Below are 20,488 nucleotides of genomic sequence, written 5' to 3' on the forward strand. Positions count from 1 at the left end.
CAATATGAATTCTCCTTTCTACAGTATATGTGATTCATTTACTTGTGTGCTCTCTCACTGTTCAGTCATTTGTTAAAGCTACGAATAGCTGTTTTTATCTAAGGGTACCTTTCCTCAGTTGCAGTCCTGTTGAATTGTGCAGTAACTCAAATTTTACATTTCCAGAAGAGATATTACCCTCGCCAAGTGTTTGATTCTTGTCAAAGTAGAGTTTTTATAGTTTCGACCACAGAAAAATTGCAGGTTTTTACTATAAAATTCAGAAGTAAATTTCTATACTGCTCCTACAAATTCACATTCTGTTCTTTGAAATTTCATTGTTAACTCTCTTGAAACTCTAGATGAAAAGGGCCAGTTCCATCATTAGATACATTTCTATTCCTTTGTAGTATGCCTGAGCACCTATTTTTGATAAAATCTAAATATTGTCCAAAGAGTTTGCCTAAGTTTAGGCAAATGTATATCCTAGCGTGTATGAAAATCTGACCCCTTTCCCAAGTAAGCAGTCAAGTAGCCATGAAAGCCTCTTTTCTCTCTAAAAGTTGAAGCTCCACTCTCCGCTGCCTCTGCCAGCATACCTTAAATTCCTTCCCTCATGCACATTAAGGCTTGATATGCCTTGTAGAGGAAATTTCCAGACTGGTGATCTTGGTGAGAGGCCTTTGGAGGAAAATTCAACAAACTGACTTTTTACAAGCATATAATATATAAAAAATCATATTCGAAACTGTGAAAAAGCACATACCCAAAGAGCAGCAGTGACTGCCCAGGTCTCCCTGAGCTCCGAGCAGACTGCAGAGGTTTGACCTTCTGCTGGACTGGGCAGTTCTCGTTGGTCTCCTGAGAATGATCCAGGGGTTCTGTCTCCTTTAGCATCTCTCTGCAAGGCACTGACCTTCACGCTGGAGCCTGGTCAGCTGAGGGGACCTTCTAGGGGCAGAGTCCCCAGTCAGCCTAGAGGAATACCCACCTCAGGTTCAACGAGGCTGGTTGGTTTGTTCAGTGCTGTAAAGAACTTAGAGGGAATAAAGAATGTGTGACTTCAGCCTGATGCTGAGAAATGTCCTGGGTACTTCTCCCTGTTGATGGCATCAGCTCCTTCTTCCTAGGATGTTTCTGTATTTAATGATGACGGGTTAATATACAGAATCGATGCTGGGAGTAGGTACCGGAACCCAGTTTTCTCTGTCCCTGCCAGGCGAGTGAGCTAACCAAGAGGCTACAGAGCCAGGCTTCCTTTTGCTCTCTCAATTAGTATTTTTTCATGGTAGCGCAAGTGAACAGAAGTATTGGAATTCTGCTGCCCCCCATGACTCATGATAGAAAAGACTGTAGCTTGTTAATAAGGCCATTCTCCCAGGAGGCAGGAGATTTAAAGTGAGGGATTACATTTTGGAAGGTCGGGAAGGAGGTGACCAACCCATATTTTCTCTTTCCCAAAGGTGGGAAAGGTGACAGCTGGATGCCTCTGCATATCTTTAGCTGCAGACAACAGGGCAGCTACAGCATATACAGAGACAAGACTGTGAATAGACTTAACTGTGCATCTACAGTTACAATACTTAAGAACTTCTGTAACTGCCATTTGGTTGCTGTTGAGCAGCTGTTAGACAGCAAATGGGGATATTGGTGCGTAAACTCCACTTAAAATGTATTATAGATGATTATGATCCTTATTGGCTCGCAGTCATTACTGATTTTAATAGATAAAACAGGTGCATAAACTAAACTAGAAAATAGTATTACAATTGCCAGGAAAAAAAATCCCTAGCTTTTTTATATGGGAAGCAAGCTTATGCTCTGTATTCCTTATATTCCTCATGTTCCTCAACTGCAAATTAGGGAGAGTATAATGGGACCTATTCTTTATACAACTAATTAATCACTTTATTACTAAATAGAAAATCTTCCTTTCCATCCTGTAGTATGTAGCCGTTAAGTAATTTTGCTTGACTTACATGTACAGCTTTTCTTGTGTTTCTTATTAAGGAAAAAAGAATTATATGCACTAAGTTCAAGTTATTAGAAGAGGGACCCTAGGCATAGTCTTAGGACTTGGATGCAAATCTTGTAAATACTTGAGTATCTAGAATATTGCTTTATAAAAGTAGTTATCTACATGGATATGCTTTCTGTGTGCATGTCTGCATTTGTATGATTAGCGTATAGGGAAATTGGAGAGAGACCGCATAGCAAGGAAAGAAAGTGTCATGAAGTTTTGTTGGGAAAAGTATTTAGCAAAGCAAAGGATTTTCTTTCTAGGTTTTTTTTTGGCCGGGGGGAGAATCATAAAACTGCTTTTTGTTTCTTTATACTTCGGCATTTGTTAGAAGAATTTCTACCTATTTGTAAAATGTGAGTTTCTTTTCTTTTTTTCATGCCCTTTGCCTGTTCTAATCATCTCATTCCAAGAAGACTTATTATAAAGTTGGGAAAATAATTTAATAGAAAAAAACCCCTTAAATTAATCATGAATCCTCCCTTTTCTCATTTTAAAATAAATCAATTGAAGATAAAAGACTTACGTTAAGGCTCAAAGACTTCAAAACTTAAGTTCTTACCTGAGCACCTGTGTGCTAAGCCCAAGAGGCTGTTGGAAGTGCTGAGCTCCCAAAATCTGACTGAAATCAATGCCTGCTTCAGACAAACTTTACTGTCGCATTAGAATTTGGATTGGAACATCTAGATACCAGTTTTGATAAGGGGAAAAAAACAATATCTGGTTTTGAAATAACTGCGTAACCTCATATATATAGTCTAGAGGATACCGCAACTAAAGGAGAGAAATGCGGAAGTGAAATAAATACATTTTTGCATTCTTTATCAGGTTTTCCTGTTTACCTCATGGTTGAGAGGAAGCATTTTAAGTCATCTTTATCATTGCAGGAGTCAGTAGGGCAGAAACCAGGCATAGATAATACTCTTCCTGATCTTTATTCAGCAGAGGAAGAACAGTCCTCTTCCATCCATTGACTATTTGATGAAACACCTCCTTGCAAAAAGTATGTCAACAGATACTTTGAAATGTAATTTGAACTACTCAAATATTAGCAAACTGATCCAGGATTTGGACAGAAATTTGTCTCATGCACAGAAATACGCCTGAAAAAGTTAGCAAACGGAATAGCTAGACAGCAGTATTTTTCAATACAAGTTATAAAAAAAGATTTTGTAATGCTTAACTGCTATTGCCACTTCCATTGTAGATTCCAAGGGCATTGCATTCCACCCAGTTACATCTGCGCTGGGGCTAACAATTTCTGCTTGTGTTCAACTAAAGCAGCTTTTCTCTTTGTGGAAACTTCATTAAAAGGTTCACCATGGAAAGTGTTAGAAAATAGCAGTTAAGGTGCCACTCAGCTTTTCCAGAACAGAGGAGTTAAAAGGAGGTCATTTATACAAATCAGTGAACTGCTCTGGACCTTACATTTTTGGGGATGCCTCTGTTTCTTTTGCAAGGGAGCAGAAATATAAACACGGAGTATATATTCTGGTTTTCCTTTCTCAGCTAGAAGAAACTGAGCTGCTGCTGCCAGCTCTGGGGAGCACTGGTAGGCGAGTACTGCATTTCCAGAAAGTTTGAGTAACTTTGAACTAAAGCAGCTCTTTCAGAAAGGCATTTTGTACTCAGGAAAGCACTGAAAAAATGGGGGATCCACCATATTTCTTCATGGTTTGTTTCAGTGGTTAAGCAGCTGTACTTTTACAAACGCCATCTTGTTTTAAATTTTAATTTTTCTGATTTCTATTTCCATCTGCTCTTTATGCCTTACTCTGTTAGATTAAAGTGCCTTTTGTTTCCTTTTTTCTCCCTGAGGAGGTTCTGACACATCACAACCATATTTTCTATCAGCTTCCTTTCCAGTAAACTAACTGGGATATTTTTAAAGCTTAACTAGCAGTGCTAGCCCTCAGTAATTCCCTTTTCTCTTTCAGTACTCCGTTTTTTCCTTCCTCCTTTCAAAACTGCGAGTTGTACATTGTGTCAGTCCCACCAATGCAGTATGCAAAGGTAAGATCAGTGTTACGCTCATCTCTGTCCACATGTATTCAAAGTTCCCATGGAAGCAGAGGATGAGTTTTTCACTATGATTTCCAGTGTCATTGCTTTCCAGGGAATTAAGCATTGCTCTTGCCCTCTGCACTAGATGTAAAAACTCAGCGCTCTGCTGACTTTGTACACAGGCAGTTGGTGGGAGCCAGCCAGCAGAAGAGGCCAGGTTGCTCTGCCCTTGTCAGTATTCACCCACAGGCTGCCAGCCACAGATTTTATCAGCAGCAACTTGATACTTTACCTCAGGGTCAATGACTGAAAGAATAGGTAACCTCTTTCCTAGTAACTCCAATAAACAAAAATCAGCGGGGATTTCTTAGAGGGTTATTTTTTATAACATACTACTAAATCACTTCACTAGTTTTAAGGTAAGCATAAAGATAATTTTTAAGAATAACACTGCTCAGATGGAAAGCACCATGGTAAATGTGAAATACGCTAATGCGGGATTAAGCCTTTTCTCATTCCAAGCAGAATGCTGATTAACCTATTCATTACACTGAAGTGGTGAAATATAAATCATTTATGAGGAAAGGAATTTATTTTTCCTCATTTTAGGCCCCAGCCATTACAAATTTGGCTCTGCAGCCACTGATGTTTCTTTTAGAAACTGAATAGCTGAGAAAAACTGTCCAAGTAGAACACAATTCTGATTGCAATTGCAAATATTTAGATATTTAAAGAAAGCCAGCAGGTAAAAGCATTGGATATTATTCATTGTTCCAGTGAAAACTTAATCGCTAAATAAGTTAAAGCCAAACTATCAAGGTGCCACAATCACTACAATTAAACATATTCCATTATGGGAAAGAAAAGATGAGGACATGTGCTCGGTAGTGCAGAGCTGTTACCCCAAAGGACCCTCTGCAGAGAACTGAGAAGCAACAATATTTTTTTATTAGCACTGATGGACTCTTACTGGATTTAAACAGACTTCAGACATACTTGTTCTCCAAGTGATAAAAGTCCGTACTGAAACATTATGGGAGTAAACAAGAATGAAGAAAAACAGCAAAAAAAGAATAGGAAAAAAAAATTGAAAAACCTGTGGTGGCAAAATGATAAGGCAGTATCTAAGATGTGAGTGCAAGTTTGACATCTCAAAATAATTTCTTGGTGATGTTACTATTTTATAACATTTTTTGACTGGACTACATCAACGTGGAGAAGTATTCATGGGGAAATAATTATCAAACAAATTAGAATCTATCCTTCAGTACATCGTGTATTTTAGACCCCTCAGGGCCTAACTAAGGGAGAGGCTAGGCTAACTTTTCTCTATTGGCCTTTCATTGACGGCAGTTAGGACTATTCAATTCACTGTCACATAGAATTTGGATTAGTGTGCATCCAGAGCTCTACCAATTTACTCTAGCTGTTATCCGACCCATTATTTCAATGTCAATTTACAAACTGATTTTATTTTTTACAGGCTTGTCTACAAAAAGACCAAGCTGAACCAGCTACTAGAGTGTGTACAAAGGGCTGCCATCTAAAAGATGTATATACCCACAGCTGAGGGAATACACATCAATCCTAAAATGTCACTTCTTGGCTATCTAGGGCTGGGTGCTGTCTGCCTTTGTAAGGAATGGATGCATTCCACAACATTGAAAATGCTGAAATTTTGAAGAAAAAGCAGTTAATGCATCTATCTCTCTGTATATACCATAGGTATGGAACCTTTAACAGCACAGATCATCTTGTTTTTCAGTGCGCAAAAAAAACCTCAACAGGACAATAATGTTCTGGCTGAATCCTGAATTTTACTGATTGCTTTCAATACTCAACCAAATTAGTAGAAACTGAGATTGTGCAGAGAATAGTTTGCAAAACAAAGCCACCCTGTGCATCTGAGAATAAAACCTGCAGTTAAAAATGGGAGGCCTCTATGGGGACCTATTTATTTCTCAAGAAACCATCTCTTATTGCTGTTATCACCCCAAATGTAACTTCAGTCTTCGAAGATCCATCAAGATACCTCTGATGAGTCCACTCCAGTGTGTTTTGGATCTGCCCATGTTGTCAAATGTGCTTTTTGCCTGGGTACTGATCAGAGGCTGCACTGATGTGATTAACAGAGCTTGGTGCAGGAACACACAGTGTTGGGGCTGTTTCCATCAGAAAGCATGCTCTTGCATTTTAAGCCAGTCTGGCCAGAACTTTACAACTTATTTTTGGAAGCATGCGCAAGAGCTATCTGTCAAACCTTTAACTTCAGATTGGTCAGCACAACTTTCTGAAAATTCATATGGCATTCAGTCTTTATTCTGTGCCAACTACACCGCACTTACAGCAACTGCACTTCAACTGTCATCTTCTAGGTGGAATCTCAAATCAGACAACAAGCCCTCCACAGTTCGGTGTATGAATACCTTAAGTCTGACCCTCTCCCACTGCAGTGAAGGAAATCAAGTGGAGGCTCTGAAGCAAATTATTGTGTGCCCATGACACACTGTAGCCATTCATCAAAGACTTCTAAAGTCACACGCAGAATGTCAAAGAACATCAGGAAAGACCTTTAAGGACAAAAGTGTAAGAATACAGAACTGCCGTATTTTAAACATACACACAGCCAGCATATACTATGCTAGATTGTGTGAAGAAACATTCTGTACGCCATCAGTTACTAGCATTGGGTAAATCAAGTCCAGAATGAAGAGCTCAGAATAAACATGCATATATGCAATTCAAACAGAACATACTAATTGCAAATGAAGTTGCAATCAAACATTGAATTAACATACTCAATGCAAATAAACTTTTTAAACAACAAGATGGAATTTTAAGTGGAAGAAAGAGTTTTCATCTTTCTGACATCCACCATTATTTAACAGTGTAGAGCTAATGACATACAGCAAATACGTTCGAACTGTCATTAAAGTAGATTTAAAGCACAGAAGGAGTATCTGTGTAACACGGCATATCCCTGATCCTGGGGGGGCCTCCGCACGCGTGGGGCGGGGGTGCCCCCGAGCGGCCAGGACGGCAATGACACGAGTCCGGTGGAGCAGGCACGACTTCCCATGCTCCACTCCAAGAGACAGTTTTTAGAGTATTCTTTTAATTAGGAGTACAAAGATTTGTTAGTCAACAGTAGCCGAGCCACAACAGTATCTAATTGCTCATTCAGTTTCTGCTTCTCCTCCACTTCATCATCTATTAGACACCTCAAATTGAAGCTGGCAAAAATGAAACGTTCTCACTTCAAAGCCCCATTCCTGATCCTCCCTATTCATCAACTTTATTTTTGCAACTCTTTATAGACCTGGCTGATGTTAAGAGTTCCAGATACAAGAATTTACAATGGATCATCTTAAGAAACTTCTGTTGGCAAGTTATTGTATCACACTTAAATTTCAAAAGGCCCCAAAGATCCACATAATTCAAAATTACCAGTAATGTGGGCAAAGCTAGAAAACAGTAGTTATCGAGGATCATAATAGTGACTCTCTTCAATTAAATGTGAAAAGAAAAGAGAATTATTAACAAAAGATACTACTGTCTTTTTTTTGTTTGAAGAATTCAACCTCTTCTGAATTGCTGAACGAATATTTACAACAAAAGTCAGAGACTTCAAACCACTCACTCCCTGGCAAAGAAGTACAGAGAGGAATGCCACCAACAGTGTCACGTAGTCTTAACTTCTTCATGCTGTCCAGCTACTTACTCAGGGAAAATTAGAAAGGATAGTAACACGTCATAACCCATTTTCCACAGACTTTTTCCCCCCTTCTACATCACTTGTTAATTATGCTTCTTTTTTGAAAATCTGAGCATTTGCACTACTATATAAAATTATGGATTACTAAAAACCGGTGGAGGTGACACCACATTACAGTGCGCTGATAGACAGAAGAGCCTTAGAACCACAAGTCCACAAAATTTTTTATTAAAATAACACCAAGTTTAAGAAATCAATGCTGTGCAAAGAAACTTCAACTCATCGTACAAAAACAAAAATAATGATTTTCCATTCTTAAGTGTGGAAACTGCATTCCAATCCCAACATGATTGACATAATACAGAAACAAACACTGTATCCCAGGTGAATGGCAAAGTTAAAGACTGGCATGCTGGGCAAGGAAGGTTCTTATTCTTTGCAAGAGTTCTTTCTTTACACTGTCTGGTACCAAAGCTGAAACACAAATAAGAAAGCAAGAAGTAAAAAAGACAAAATGGAAAATATGCTAATACCAACCTTTTACAACCGCTTCCTCTATTCTTTCTTTGTTATTGCAATTCTGTTAATACCTAAGTAACTGAAGCTACTTGATTTTCATATAGCGTGTCTATATTTTTCCCATTTAAAACAGGCTAAAAATGAAGTCTATTGAGAATATTGGTGTTATTGGTAGTTTCTTTGGCTAGCCATAGTCAAGAAAATTGGTAAGTTTGATGGAAAGGATTATTCAACAGCAAACAGGATACAATCACCAGAAACTAGTTTGATTATCCTACTTTTTTTCTTCACAAAGTTAAGACCCAAAAATATCTCAGCCATGACCTCAGAGTAAGGGTCTTCAGAAAGTTATTTTGAAGGCCTATTTTTATTTAAGACTTGATGACGTTTTGCACACTAACACCAAAGCCGATTAGAGAGTCCAAGAAGAACTATATAAAGAAGACTGCAGTATTTCCTTAAGAAATTACATTTTTTTATATCTGTATGCTATGTCCTTTCCTTTTCCCACTACCTATTACACTAGCACTGTTAGTTCAGATTTTCCATCTTAAAAAGAACTGGAATTTTAAAACATCTCTACCTCATACCCGAAGTTTTTTTGAGACCAGTAAGTGAATTACACAGATGAATACAGACTTAGGACTAAATAACATCACCTGCAGAAGTAGCCTACACACACAGCTCATTACACATTTTGAATGGCTGTTACACAACAAAAATTCACAGGTTTTATTTGCAGTTAAGCTATTAACATTTTTCCTTGAATCCAACACAGGCAAGTTCATAATGCTTCTTTCAAAATATTAATGAAATAGAGGTAGGTATGTTTGTTGATATACTACACATCTGTGTTTGCATTTTCTTACCTCTGCCTTTGGGAGTGATTTCTGCCACCAAATCATCAACAGTAACATGCTCTAATCCTTTTTCTTTAATGACATCTAGGGAAGACCAAGACAGGTATTTTAAGTCTTTTAATCCATTCATTAGAAGACAAAACCTGTGCCAATGAAGAAGAGACAAAACCTGCACACACAGGTCATGCGAGAAGATGAGGTAGCTTGTGACCTAGGCGTAGGTTGTTAACTCAGTACTTACACTGCATTGTACAGTGGATTTAGTCTCTCATTCATACCTTAGGCTTAAGGATGGGAACTTGTCGCTACTGATGCATGTTGGTCAGCTTGTATTTTAAAATCAAGTCTTACAAAGTTTAAGCTTATCTGAGCATCACCAGATGTGCATATTACCGGAGTGTTGTAACAGTTCACAAGTTGGTCCGCTTATCTCTTCAAACACATTATTTACGTAATAGCAAAAAAGAGATGCGATTGGAAAAAGACTTTGGAACATACAACAAGGGAGAGCAGCAAGACAGTGAATACTTACTACTCTTCCTAACTGGTTTAAACATCTCTCTATATACTTCAGCAAAGTAAAAAAGCATATCTGAAAGAAAGGTATACATCTACAGCAAAATAAAAGCTATGATTAAGATATGCTGTATGATCAATACATACCGATATTTAAACAAATTGTCTACTTATAGTGCCTTGAAGACTACTGACAAATGCAGAAGTCAATTCTGAGAAGAAACCTGAATTTAGTAGTATAAACCTAAAATACTTTGTCTAAATATTAATTTTTTTTAACTATACATCATTACACAGGATTGGTTGTCCCCAGAACACTACATGTTTTCGGAACTGACATCACATGAAGTATTTGTAAACTGTTTTTCTTGGCTGAACTCCCTGTAGAATCCTGGATTGCTCAATTATTGGCCCTAATCCACAATGGCAAGAGGCTCTAGAACAAGCTACCAAAAAAACCCACCCCACACCAACAAAAACACTCCACCTCCCCCCTGCCAATCCCTCTCTCTGTCCTTGCTATTGGAGGTTACTAGGCCCTTAACAGGGACAACTGAACTTCTATTTGCATTCTCAGCAGTTAAACTTCAAAGTAGTAACGTAAAACAAACAATTTTGAATTAGCAGATTATAAAGTGTATGGTTGAGAAGGCAGAAAAACATCCCTTTGACTATCTGCACTATTGAAATGGGTAATCAGTCTCTGGTGGTGGCATGCAAGCATGAATCATTTCAGCCTTCTCTGCAAATCCACGTATGAAAACTAACACACTCAGCCCTACAAAAACTTTTTCATGTCATGCCAGACACAACAGATCAAATCAGAATTAAAGCAAAAGCTCAAGGGATTTCTTATTTGCTGTAAGGAAATTTCATCATGCAGTAATAATCCTGGATTCTTAAATACCATTTATAACAGTTTCATACAATTTACAAATCTGTAAATTGTAATAATTCTAAATATTTAACTCAAAACTAAAAGATTTGCATATTTAGAGGTTCTAGGTTTGTTTTCTCCCACTTAAGCAGATGATCTTATTTTCAGGAATTGTATTCAGAAGGAGTAAAAATGCACTTCTTTCTCTCGAGTTTCTAAATTGCATACCACCGTATTTGCTCCGTTTTCTTAGTTTTTATTCTCCTGTGGTAAGGACATCTCTCTCAAAACAAAAAGTTGTATCATCACGAATATTTAGGGAACCAATTCCAATACTTAGAAGCTTAATAAGTTTCAGATCACAGAGGTTTTGAGATTTTTTTGACAAGATGGCAAGAGGCTTTCTTGCATGCCAAACCGATTGCCAGGGATACTTTCCTCTTGCACAACTCTTTTAAATTGATTGTTAGGCAGTAAAGCTTTCATCTGGGACTTTTATGGCCAGCACACCAGTAGATTACAAAGGATAATAGTTATTTGATCACCGTTACCTTTGCAGTGTGCCTTCAACTGATCCTTCCAGCCGCATTCAATTAATTTGGCTCTCAGCAACTCTTTAAGGCTGTTAAGACAATATACAAACTTGTTAAAAACGGCAAAAATTCCTCACAGCTTAAATAGGCTTCAATGTGAAAGTTAAGCTTACAATTACCGCTCATAGCAGAACTCCCACAGCAGCAGCAGAAATGGCTGAACAGCATGTGAATCCTAACCTGAATGAGTACCAATTTTTGTTTATCATGTTGGATTATGAGGAGTTGTCCACTCAGGAGCTAATTCACAGTATTTCTTCAAGCAGCATTGATGTTGCAGCCAGAGAAAAGAAGGAGAAGCCCTTGAATCACTTGAACTGCCTGCGTCTACTCTGGTAGCAAACATATGTTAACTTTCCAAGGTAGAATATTTCACCTGAAACCAGGCCTTCAAAAGAAATAAAACCTTCCCCCACTCCTTTCTGAAAGGAGAATTCTGTACTACCATCATCAACTGCAGGTTTCTCTCCCCAGTTACGCTTTACCTCGTGTTGGGTGAAGATGCCTCGTGAAGGGATTGTATATCTTACCTTCCTGAGCACTGTTAGCAATTATAAGTATTCAGGCATTAAAGAAAGAAACAAAACAATCTGCGACAATGATACATCTACTCCATATATCTGAAAGCTAGCTAAAAAAGTGAAAATTAGTACTGAAAAACAGAATGGAAAATGAAAGTAAGATATGATAACATACACTTTAATACCTTCATCCTTTATTCCATCAGCTAGGAAGCCTACTTACCTTGAACCATCCTAAATAACTCTATCAAAATTCTGTGTTTATGAATGAAAGGACTGCAGCAAAAGGCCGAATTATGTAGGTCTAATCCTTTTTGCTCAGTGAATCATATATAGGGCAGATGAACTGATGACAAAAAGGAGAGTAATGATACAGGTGAAATTCACCGCTTCTGGATATTTCTTAATTCAAGAAATCTGAGTGCTCTGTCTCTGATCATAGTACAGCTCTCATAAAGCTTGTTTGTAATACAGCATTGGACACCCAGTCAAAATTCTTCTTACTCTTAAATTAGAGTAAAATAGGTCCCAATACCATTTCAAGAAATTGCGTAGTCTGCTGAAGCTCTGAGCAATCTCCAGGGGGATGGTCACAACCAGGAAAGGAGCAGAGCCCAGACACCATATCAGTCTACAGAAGGTTACGCTAGGTACAGGACTATGTAATGACCTAGGAAGACCTTCTCATACTGGCCTTGAAAAATGAAGGAAATAGAGCTTTTGGTGCATGGTGTTACAAATATAGATGAGGCCGGAAACGTCATAAGCACACATGTAAATACAACACAAACAGAGGAGACAACAAAAGGCCGAAAATTAGCTGCCACGCTACATTGCGTAATTTATTGTTTGCCTTTATTGGGATCTCTACAATGACTTGCACAAGTGCTGTTTCACGTGTTCCACTGTGTATTTCTTTCCCTAATAAGAAAAGAGATAGGAACACAAGAAAAACTTAGAAGCAAAAAGGAAAGTTTTGTCTGATTCTCTTTGTCAGAAAATAAAAAGATTTAACTGAGAAAAATTGCATTTAATGGTGATTTTTATATGAACTGAGAGCTTTCCAACACAAACCAGTAGAATAAGAAAAAAGCCTTAGAGTTCATAAGGCAACCAGCCCATCCTTTATTTTCCCAGCTTCTCAAGAGTAAAACTAAACTAAAACTGTTCAAAAGGCAAAAATAAGTTTGTGGGGTTTTTTTAATATAGCATTATATAATACATATGACACTCACATGCAGACATTTGAAGAATTTAGAGTTAGGTTTACTTAATCTTTACTTCTAGGTCATGTTTGATAGTATTTACTGCCCGTTACTGGCACGGAGCAGGAAGCCTACTTACCGTTCTCGCTCTCCTGTTTCTATTAGCTTTTGGTTAATGGTTGCTCTCATCTGGGCATCTTTATTCATTTTGGAAATCTAGGTTTTTCACAGACCTAGGCAGGGCAGAAGAGAGCTGTGACAACCATCGGCGCCACTTAATACAGCAAAACGAGAGTCGCCCGCATAGAATTACACGCGGCACCGCCTCCATTTGCGCATCCCCGCCCTTGGCGGCCGGAGCGCTGGTACGTGACGGGCTCACGGGCCCAGCACCGAACGGCGCTCGCCCGCCTACCCTGGCGCCGGGCGGGGGGGGTGGGGCCGGTCAGTCACTGGGCCGCTTGCCCACCCTGGCCCGGCGCGGCCTTCGCACAGCCCGGCCCGCCCGCCTGCCACCTCACCCGCCCGGCCCGGCCCGGCCCGGCCCGGCCCACCTAGCGGCTCCCCTGCCGCGGCCGGAGGGAGGAAAAGGGGGCAAGGAAAGGCCCAGAGAAAGGCCCGAGCCCCATCTCACCCCTCCGCGGCACCGCCAGTCCCCAGCGGCAGGAGGCAGATCCACCTCCCGGACGCACAACACACCACCGCCTGCCCCGGGCGCCGCCGGGAAATGTAGTCTGCGCCGTCTCGGCGACTACAGCTCCCGGCGCGCTCCGCGGCAGACGGCGGCGCCGGGCCTGGACTACCGCTCCCAGCGTGCCCCGCTCCCGCCCGGCGCGGCCCTTCCCGTGGTGCCCCGCGGCGGCTCCCGCGCGCCTCCTGAGGGCTGCCGAGCCGCCTCCGCCGCTTCCCGAAGTTTTCCCCGCGGCCGCGGCATGGCGGGCGCCGCCCACTGCTCGCTGCAGGCCAAGCGCCTGCTCTTGGACCCCAAGTTCGAGGGCTACAAGCTGTCCCTGGAGCCGCTGGCCTGCTACCAGCTGGGGCTGGACGCGGGTGAGGAACAGGGCTGGGTCCGGCGGCGTGCGCGGCGCCGGGGAGGTGGGGGGGCGGTGGCCCGGCCGGCCCCTCGGGCAGCAGGGGGGGGCACCGGATCCGTCCGTGTTTCCCTCCGTCCTCTCGCGGTGCTCGGCGGCCCTCCGTGCGAGCGTGGCCTGAGATGGAGAAAGCCCAGCCCGCCACCCCCGGGCGCCTGCGCGCCTCTCCTCAGTCGGGAACGGCGGGTGGTTAAAAGACTCGGCGTTTCGTATCGATTTTTCCTGTTATAATTGTCTGCAATGTTGTCATTGGTCCCCCCCGCCAGCCTCAGGAGGCTTCATGGTGGACCAAGGTCTGTTACTGTTGTCGAATCACTGCCTTACAGCTTGTCCGCCCCTGTGAGTCTGAACCTAGTTTCAGACTGGGTAAGAAAACCTGTGTGACAAATCTGGGCTTGGCTTGTGCGCACTTGGTGGGGCCAGATGACCAGCTGAGGTAGTTCAAAGTGGTAGTGTACATGTGACTGTGGTAGAGTATATATGAAATTGGTATCTTCTACAAACGTCAGTAAATTAACTATTTTCCTTTCTTACTCTGCCCACAGTTCAGAGGTGGCTCTTCAGGCTATGCATTGCATGCTCTGCTTTTTCTGCTAAGCGTTATTAACATTTGAGGTCCTGGTCCATTAATGGGCTAATTCACTGACAAGAACATTGGCACAAAGTCACGTTGGGTATGTGCCTACAACCTTAGCCATGCTCCTTGAAATCTCTCAGCATTCTACCTTTATTGATTTCTGAAATTTAGATCCTTTGGAAGGTGCATGAATTAGTTTCATTTTTTTATAAAGTTGGGACACTAATACACAATTTGGGTGGACTGATCTCTTCCCCTATGTATTTATTGAACAATATACCTGTCTACAGAGTTAGCTGTTATGCGTTACTTTAGTTTTGTGTTGAATGCATTGCATTAGTAGTGAATCAGAAAGGTGCGTTTGCAGTGGTGAATTGACAGCAGTTGGATGGAAGTTGTATATGAATTGTGTATTGAAGGATGAGTGAGTGAGACTGAGGTGATACTGTATATGTATCTATGAGAGGACTGGAGAATTTAATGAGTAACATTTTTGTTATGTATTTTGACGTTTTTACTGTAAGACTGGTTTAGGTGTCACCTATCAGAAGTTAGTCCAAATTTAAGTGTGTGTATGTGTTTTAGAAGTGTACTACAGCTGTGTCAAAGATGGTAACAGATAGTGTAGCGTAAGCAGTCTCTTAGTTTATCCTTTATTTGATGTTCTGCCTATGGTCAAACTAGCTGTGTGGTTCTTGAATAGACACTTGTGCACCTGTCCTAAATAGATGAGGATTACAGATTTTCATTAACATATTTGAATGATGGAGTTGCTAATGGAGAGATGGATCTAGTCATTCTTGTCCGTTCAGATATTTTACGTAATAGTTACAGTAATTTGTGTGATAGAAGATTGATATGTGTGTCTGTGTTCTTTTCTTTCTCCACTTCCCACAGCACAAAGATCCTGGCTCACTGCAGTCTAACTTACTTGGCTGTCCTATTAAACCATTAATACAAAGTCACTTATTCTGTTCTCTGTGTGTGTTTTATGTAGATAGATATAGATATCAGTCCACTGAAGAGTGGAAAACTTTTGTTGTTGTTGCTTTTTAAAATCAGTAACATGAAATATAAAACAAACCAGGCCCTATATCTGTCTTCTAGATGTTTTGTTTGTCCATATTTCAGCCTGCTCTTAGGCCATACAGCTGTCTCTCGCCTTCCTAGTTTTCTCCTGCTTACTTCAAGACAGTTTCCTCACTCTACAGAGATATACCTGAACTTTGTATTTTCTAGTGTCAGTGGTCTACATATGCATTAAACTGAGGGCATCCTTCCATAACTTGAAGTTTATGTTGCGCAGGAATAATAGGTTGAGTTATAGAGACTGTGAGTGCTGTGTAGGCCATAGCTTTTTCAAATTACTGCATAAGAGAAGAAATTAATACTGTGTGAGAAGACCAAGGACTTCTGCTTTCCAGCACATTTGTGAGCAGATTAAAAGTCTCAGGAACTTGGTAGTTTGTGGATTATTGAATTAATATTTGTCACTGAGTGAAGAGTTTGATTTTATTTCCTCAAAGTGGGAGTGAGTAAAATACAACAGCTAAAAGAAAGGTAGAATGATTAGGAACACCATCAGCATGACTAATTTCCGATTTTATTCACAACTATGTGAAAAAATGTGGTAGTAGAATCTGGAAGATTAATGTGAAAAAGGCTGTTGAATCTTTTGTTTGTTTTCCAGGAAACTATTTCAGGAATGCTTGTCTCAAGTGACCTGAGGTTTGGACTTCTGCCTATGTGGCATCCCAGATTTCATGGCAGTAAGGTGAACGTGTGAGGTTTAGAGTACTTGGAATATGTGACAATAAGTGGAAATAGGTACTCATTCTTAAGTAGAACTGAGTTAACTCAGCTGTAGTTGAAGTATTTATGCAGTGTTATTACAAACATGAGTTTGATACATGAGTATTAATCTTTCTAAATTAATCTAAAAACATAGATATTTTCATCTATGTTTTTACATTTATCCATTTTTATTAATTTCACTGCTTGCTATAAAATCAAATTACCAAAAATATTGACACATGGAATTGATGCAGGCCTCTAGTACTGGAGCAAGTGGATGGCAGCACATGGTATTGAGAGGCAACTTATGGTGGCTGTCATGTTCATGTGGACTACAGTGAGCTTCATTTTCTGACCATTGTGTAAAACTTAGCATTCAGTTCTAATTTGCCTTTAACTGTCAAACTGTGCTTGCCAGGAAATTGCTGCAGTCAGATGTGCAGCTGAAGCAGAAAGAAATTTAAGACATTTATTTATTAGATCTGTGGTAGTGGAGAATTTTCTAGTGAATTTCTCAAATACATGGTCACAGTGAAGAAGAAGGGTGAAATTCTGATATCTTATGTTCCCTTTTAATTACTTTGATTGTATGTTCTTCTTTTATTTCTTCCTTACTTCTACCCGTTCTGTCCTAGCTAATCTAAAGTTTCACAGTCATTTTTCTTCTCTCATCCTGGTAACATGTTTTGACTAGTAACGAGTACCACACTATAATACCTTTAATTCTCAGCTCTTCATCCTAAATTTTGTCTGTTTTGCTCCTTATTTTCTTTAGTTTATTTCCGTAACTTATTTTCAAATGCCTCCTTTGCATTGAGCTTTGTAATGCCTTTCTTTTAGATCACTGAACCTTTGGGAGGGATGAAAGAGTGTCTCATTTACTGTCACCTCTTCTGCCCTGATCTGATCTCAGCAGAGCCCAAAGCAGTGGTTGTGGGGCAAATCCTTGTCTCCAACAAGAAGCATGTCTAAGATGCATGACATTTTTAAAGGAATGAGAGCCTTGCTCTTGACTTCCACTAGTCAGATGTAACTTGATTCCTTTTATTTTTTCCCAGAGGCCTGGAATTTATTCAGATGTGGGTGTCCCTCATGCCTTTCTCTCTCCCTTTCCTAGCTGGCAATAATAACCACCAGATATAATAACATCTGAAAGGCATAGTAAACATTCGCTCCAACATGGACCTCCTGTTGCAAGCCAGGAGAATATGCAGACAATGCATTAATTTGATCACACACATTTATGGGTTTTTATCACTTTTTTTGAAATATTGAGTTAATAAATGGCTGCCTTATTTGCAGTCTGTTTAGACTAGAAGGTGCGTGCTTCAGTGAAAAGTAGTTGCCCATTAGTGATGCTACATGGAAAACATGCGTTTATGTCTCTGTGGAGCCAAAGGCACTGATATATTTCAAACATTTATAGATTTTCCATTTCCATTTGAAAAATTAAATATAGAAAAAAAGCCTTTAAAGTAATGTGTGGGAAATACTAAGAAACTGTGAGCCACAGCTTTTTCAGATATTTATACCTGTAGTTCATAAATCTAGATTTATGGACTAGCTCAAGCACGTATGTATCTGTTCTTGTGTTGCGCTTTAATTTCTTGGGAAAGAAAAGGATAATGTAGAGGCAAGTTCTGCCTTGGAACTGTTGTTAAAGAAAATGGTTCTTGCAGCTGGCAGAAGTCAGCTTATAAATCAAGGCATTGCTATAGTGATACTTTCACAAATGCATTGCTAGTTTTTGGATCGTGTTCAATATAGTGCATGATAGATCCTATTTACTTCACACCTGTGTAAGTAATTTGATCAAGCAAAAATACTTCATTACATGGTATCTGTCAGCCTGTGCTTGTTTTCAGCAAGTTATGTGTTCATTAAACAGTAAATTTTTCTGTTTAGTCTATTAATGTACTTATGGCAGTAGAATAAACAAGCCTTGTACTTTTACTCAAAACCAGCAATGAGATGATGCTGCCATTAACAATAAAAACATATTTGTTAATGTTAAAAGAATTAAAGCAGGGTTAGAAGGATCTTTGAATGCTGATACTAGAAAATAAGTTAATGTAATCTCTTCCACTACTAGATAAGTGTATATGAAATACTAAATTGCTTCCACTGGGTGGCGTTGCGAAACAAAGTATGACATACAAGCATATAAACATTCGGTGCCCAAAAATGATACGTCAGTGTAATTATTTTACATATTATCTGGTGTTGTAAAGTTGTTTTGATGTATTCAGTAAAATATCTAAAAATGGGGGGAGTTCTCACCCTTTTTTCTCTACCTTTCCCCCCCCCCTCCAGTTCTTCTTCATACGTCTGATGGCAGATGTAAGACTTCACTATTCATTTAAGTAGAAGTCCCTTGATAGTGGTCTTTATTCAAAGGAGGTTTTTTTGCAGTGCAGTGTAAAAGTTATAATAAGATCCAGTTAGGTTAGGGACATCTTGCTGCTTCTGTTGATTCTTATGAGTTGCTTTGTATTTAGTGCTTTTGGTTTTAAGTAAAGGTGGTGAGAGTGAAAATCTTTGCTTAAATATCTTCGAACTGTTTTGAGTCAATTTACTTTTTTTAAATGCAGTTCTAGAAAAGTGGCATAATTTTCTTCATACTAGTCTGAAATATCTCACCTAACTAGGGTTTTTGAGAAATAATATTGAAAGCCGAGATTTGATTTATACATTCTACATACTTCCTGTCTTTTCTGGTGTGACAGTATTAATCAGTGTTCCTGGGTTTTAGAGGTGCAGATTTATTTATCAGAAACTTGAAGACAATGTATCATTCTGTTGAATAGCTGTCGTTAACTGTTGCTGGTTAATTGAACTCAAAAAGCTGAAAAAACCCCACCAAAACAACACAAAAAACCCCAAAACCAAACAATAACAAAAAATCATCAAAAAATCCTGACCAAACAACCAAAGAACCACAAAGCTATGTGACTGAATAAGGGGGTGATCTGATTGAAGTATTTCTTCGTTTCCCTTTATATTAACTTCTCTTTTTCTGAATTTACTTTATTAAAAGTCTTAATTTCTTGTCACATTTGTCCTTCATTTTTGCACTCAGCTCTCTTGGTCTTCTCCTCATTTTCCCAAGGACTATCAAGAAAACTTGAACCTGGAAGGCTGTAGAAAGGAAGGAATGAACTTCATCCTAGTGTAAAATCTCCTATAAGCTATCTGAGCACATGGTATGTAATAGCAGATGGCATTTGTGCACAGATTTCTCTTGATCACAGAATGGGTTTCAATTAATCAAGGTTGGAATAGTTTCTCTAATTACTTCTTGGCAGAGCTATATATGCAGCATACGTTCTGCAAGCAGTTGATAACCTTATTTGAAGTGTTTCATGACAGTACCCTACACATTTGTTTGATCTTCTGGTTTAAAATCACCTACAAATTGTATAGTTTCTGACTTCTGTTTATGAAGAATTAATTGCCTATGGCAATTATGCAAGGGATTTGGATCTCCTGTTCTGACCCGTTATTATTCAGGGCTTCTCAAGACTACAGCCTGAAAAACTAAAGGACAGAGAATTTATTCATGTTCTTCCAGCTTTTATAAATCTTATCACCTTAGAATCAGCTAATCAATAGTATATTGTTCCAAGAATTTTCTTGAAAGGTTATACGTTTGCTTTAGGAGGCATCTACTTTGGACTATTTTTACACTATTTGTATGTGTTTTAGTTACAATTCTGACAGTAGCAACATGTCTAGAGGTCAGGGAGGGAGAAGTGGAGAAAGGAAGATTTATAAAATAAATCAATTTAGGTTTTCTGTGCTAAAAAGGCTTTACATGCTTCTGCATGTGTATTGTAATTTCAGAAGATCAGTTAATGTAGCTACACAGGAAGTAGATGACATGTACTTGGTTTCACTGAAAATAATTATCTTGGATTATATTTGGTTTTGTCCTTAATTGTTTACAGAATATTCACAGCATCTCTTGTCGTGTTGGGAAAAATATCTCTCTAATAGAGCTTGATTCTACAAAGAGCTTTAAAATGCATTTTCGCAACGCATCCTTCTAATTTCTTTTACAGTGTAATTTACTGTAAAATATTCTAATTAGTTAAAGTAGAAATTGGAATGGGTAGCAGTCTTTCCCATTATGACAGGTGTATTTTCTTCTCACTCTTTTGTTGATACTCTAGCTTTATTTGAAGGGCTGTGGCCTGGGGAACAGTAATTTATTAATT

At 39.3% G+C, this 20,488-nt stretch overlaps 2 protein-coding genes and 1 long non-coding RNA gene across 6 annotated transcripts in view; 2 read left to right on the forward strand and 1 right to left on the reverse strand.

Moving 5' to 3' along the window:
- Positions 1–7,868, forward strand: part of LOC128904934 (uncharacterized) — a 10,127-nt gene extending 2,259 nt beyond the window's left edge. Inside the window, exons 3-4 of the long non-coding RNA XR_008464680.1 lie at positions 3,937–4,012; positions 5,487–7,868. This is a non-coding gene — a long non-coding RNA (uncharacterized LOC128904934). The remainder of the gene's footprint in view (positions 1–3,936; positions 4,013–5,486) is intronic.
- Positions 7,869–7,930: 62 nt separating this feature from the next.
- On the reverse strand, positions 7,931–13,598 carry ENY2 (ENY2 transcription and export complex 2 subunit). Of its 2 annotated transcripts, none has more exons than XM_054190004.1 (5): positions 13,444–13,598; positions 12,949–13,042; positions 11,042–11,112; positions 9,107–9,181; positions 7,931–8,192 (listed from the first exon to the last, which is right to left on the reverse strand). In XM_054190004.1, the coding sequence occupies exons 2-5, from the start codon at positions 13,014–13,016 to the stop codon at positions 8,116–8,118; spliced, it is 291 nt and encodes a 96-aa protein (XP_054045979.1). In that variant the 5' UTR covers positions 13,017–13,042; positions 13,444–13,598; the 3' UTR covers positions 7,931–8,115. The 2 variants fall into 2 exon arrangements, with proteins under 2 accessions (XP_054045979.1, XP_054045981.1); XM_054190006.1 differs by having other exon boundaries at positions 13,364–13,509.
- Positions 13,599–13,644: 46 nt separating this feature from the next.
- The window catches only part of NUDCD1 (NudC domain containing 1), a 54,706-nt gene continuing 47,862 nt past the window's right edge, over positions 13,645–20,488 (forward strand). Inside the window, exon 1 of one of the 3 annotated variants that reach the window (XM_054189998.1) lies at positions 13,645–13,859. In XM_054189998.1, coding sequence (XP_054045973.1) covers positions 13,742–13,859 — 118 coding nt within the window. In that variant the 5' untranslated portion in view covers positions 13,645–13,741. Of the gene's footprint in view, positions 13,860–14,009; positions 14,194–19,386; positions 19,475–20,488 lie in introns of those variants that run through there. The other 2 variants (XM_054189999.1, XM_054190000.1) reach the window with 2 other exon arrangements.

The sequence above is a fragment of the Rissa tridactyla genome, chromosome 2, assembly GCF_028500815.1.
Source record: "Rissa tridactyla isolate bRisTri1 chromosome 2, bRisTri1.patW.cur.20221130, whole genome shotgun sequence".
Lineage (NCBI taxonomy): Eukaryota > Metazoa > Chordata > Aves > Charadriiformes > Laridae > Rissa > Rissa tridactyla.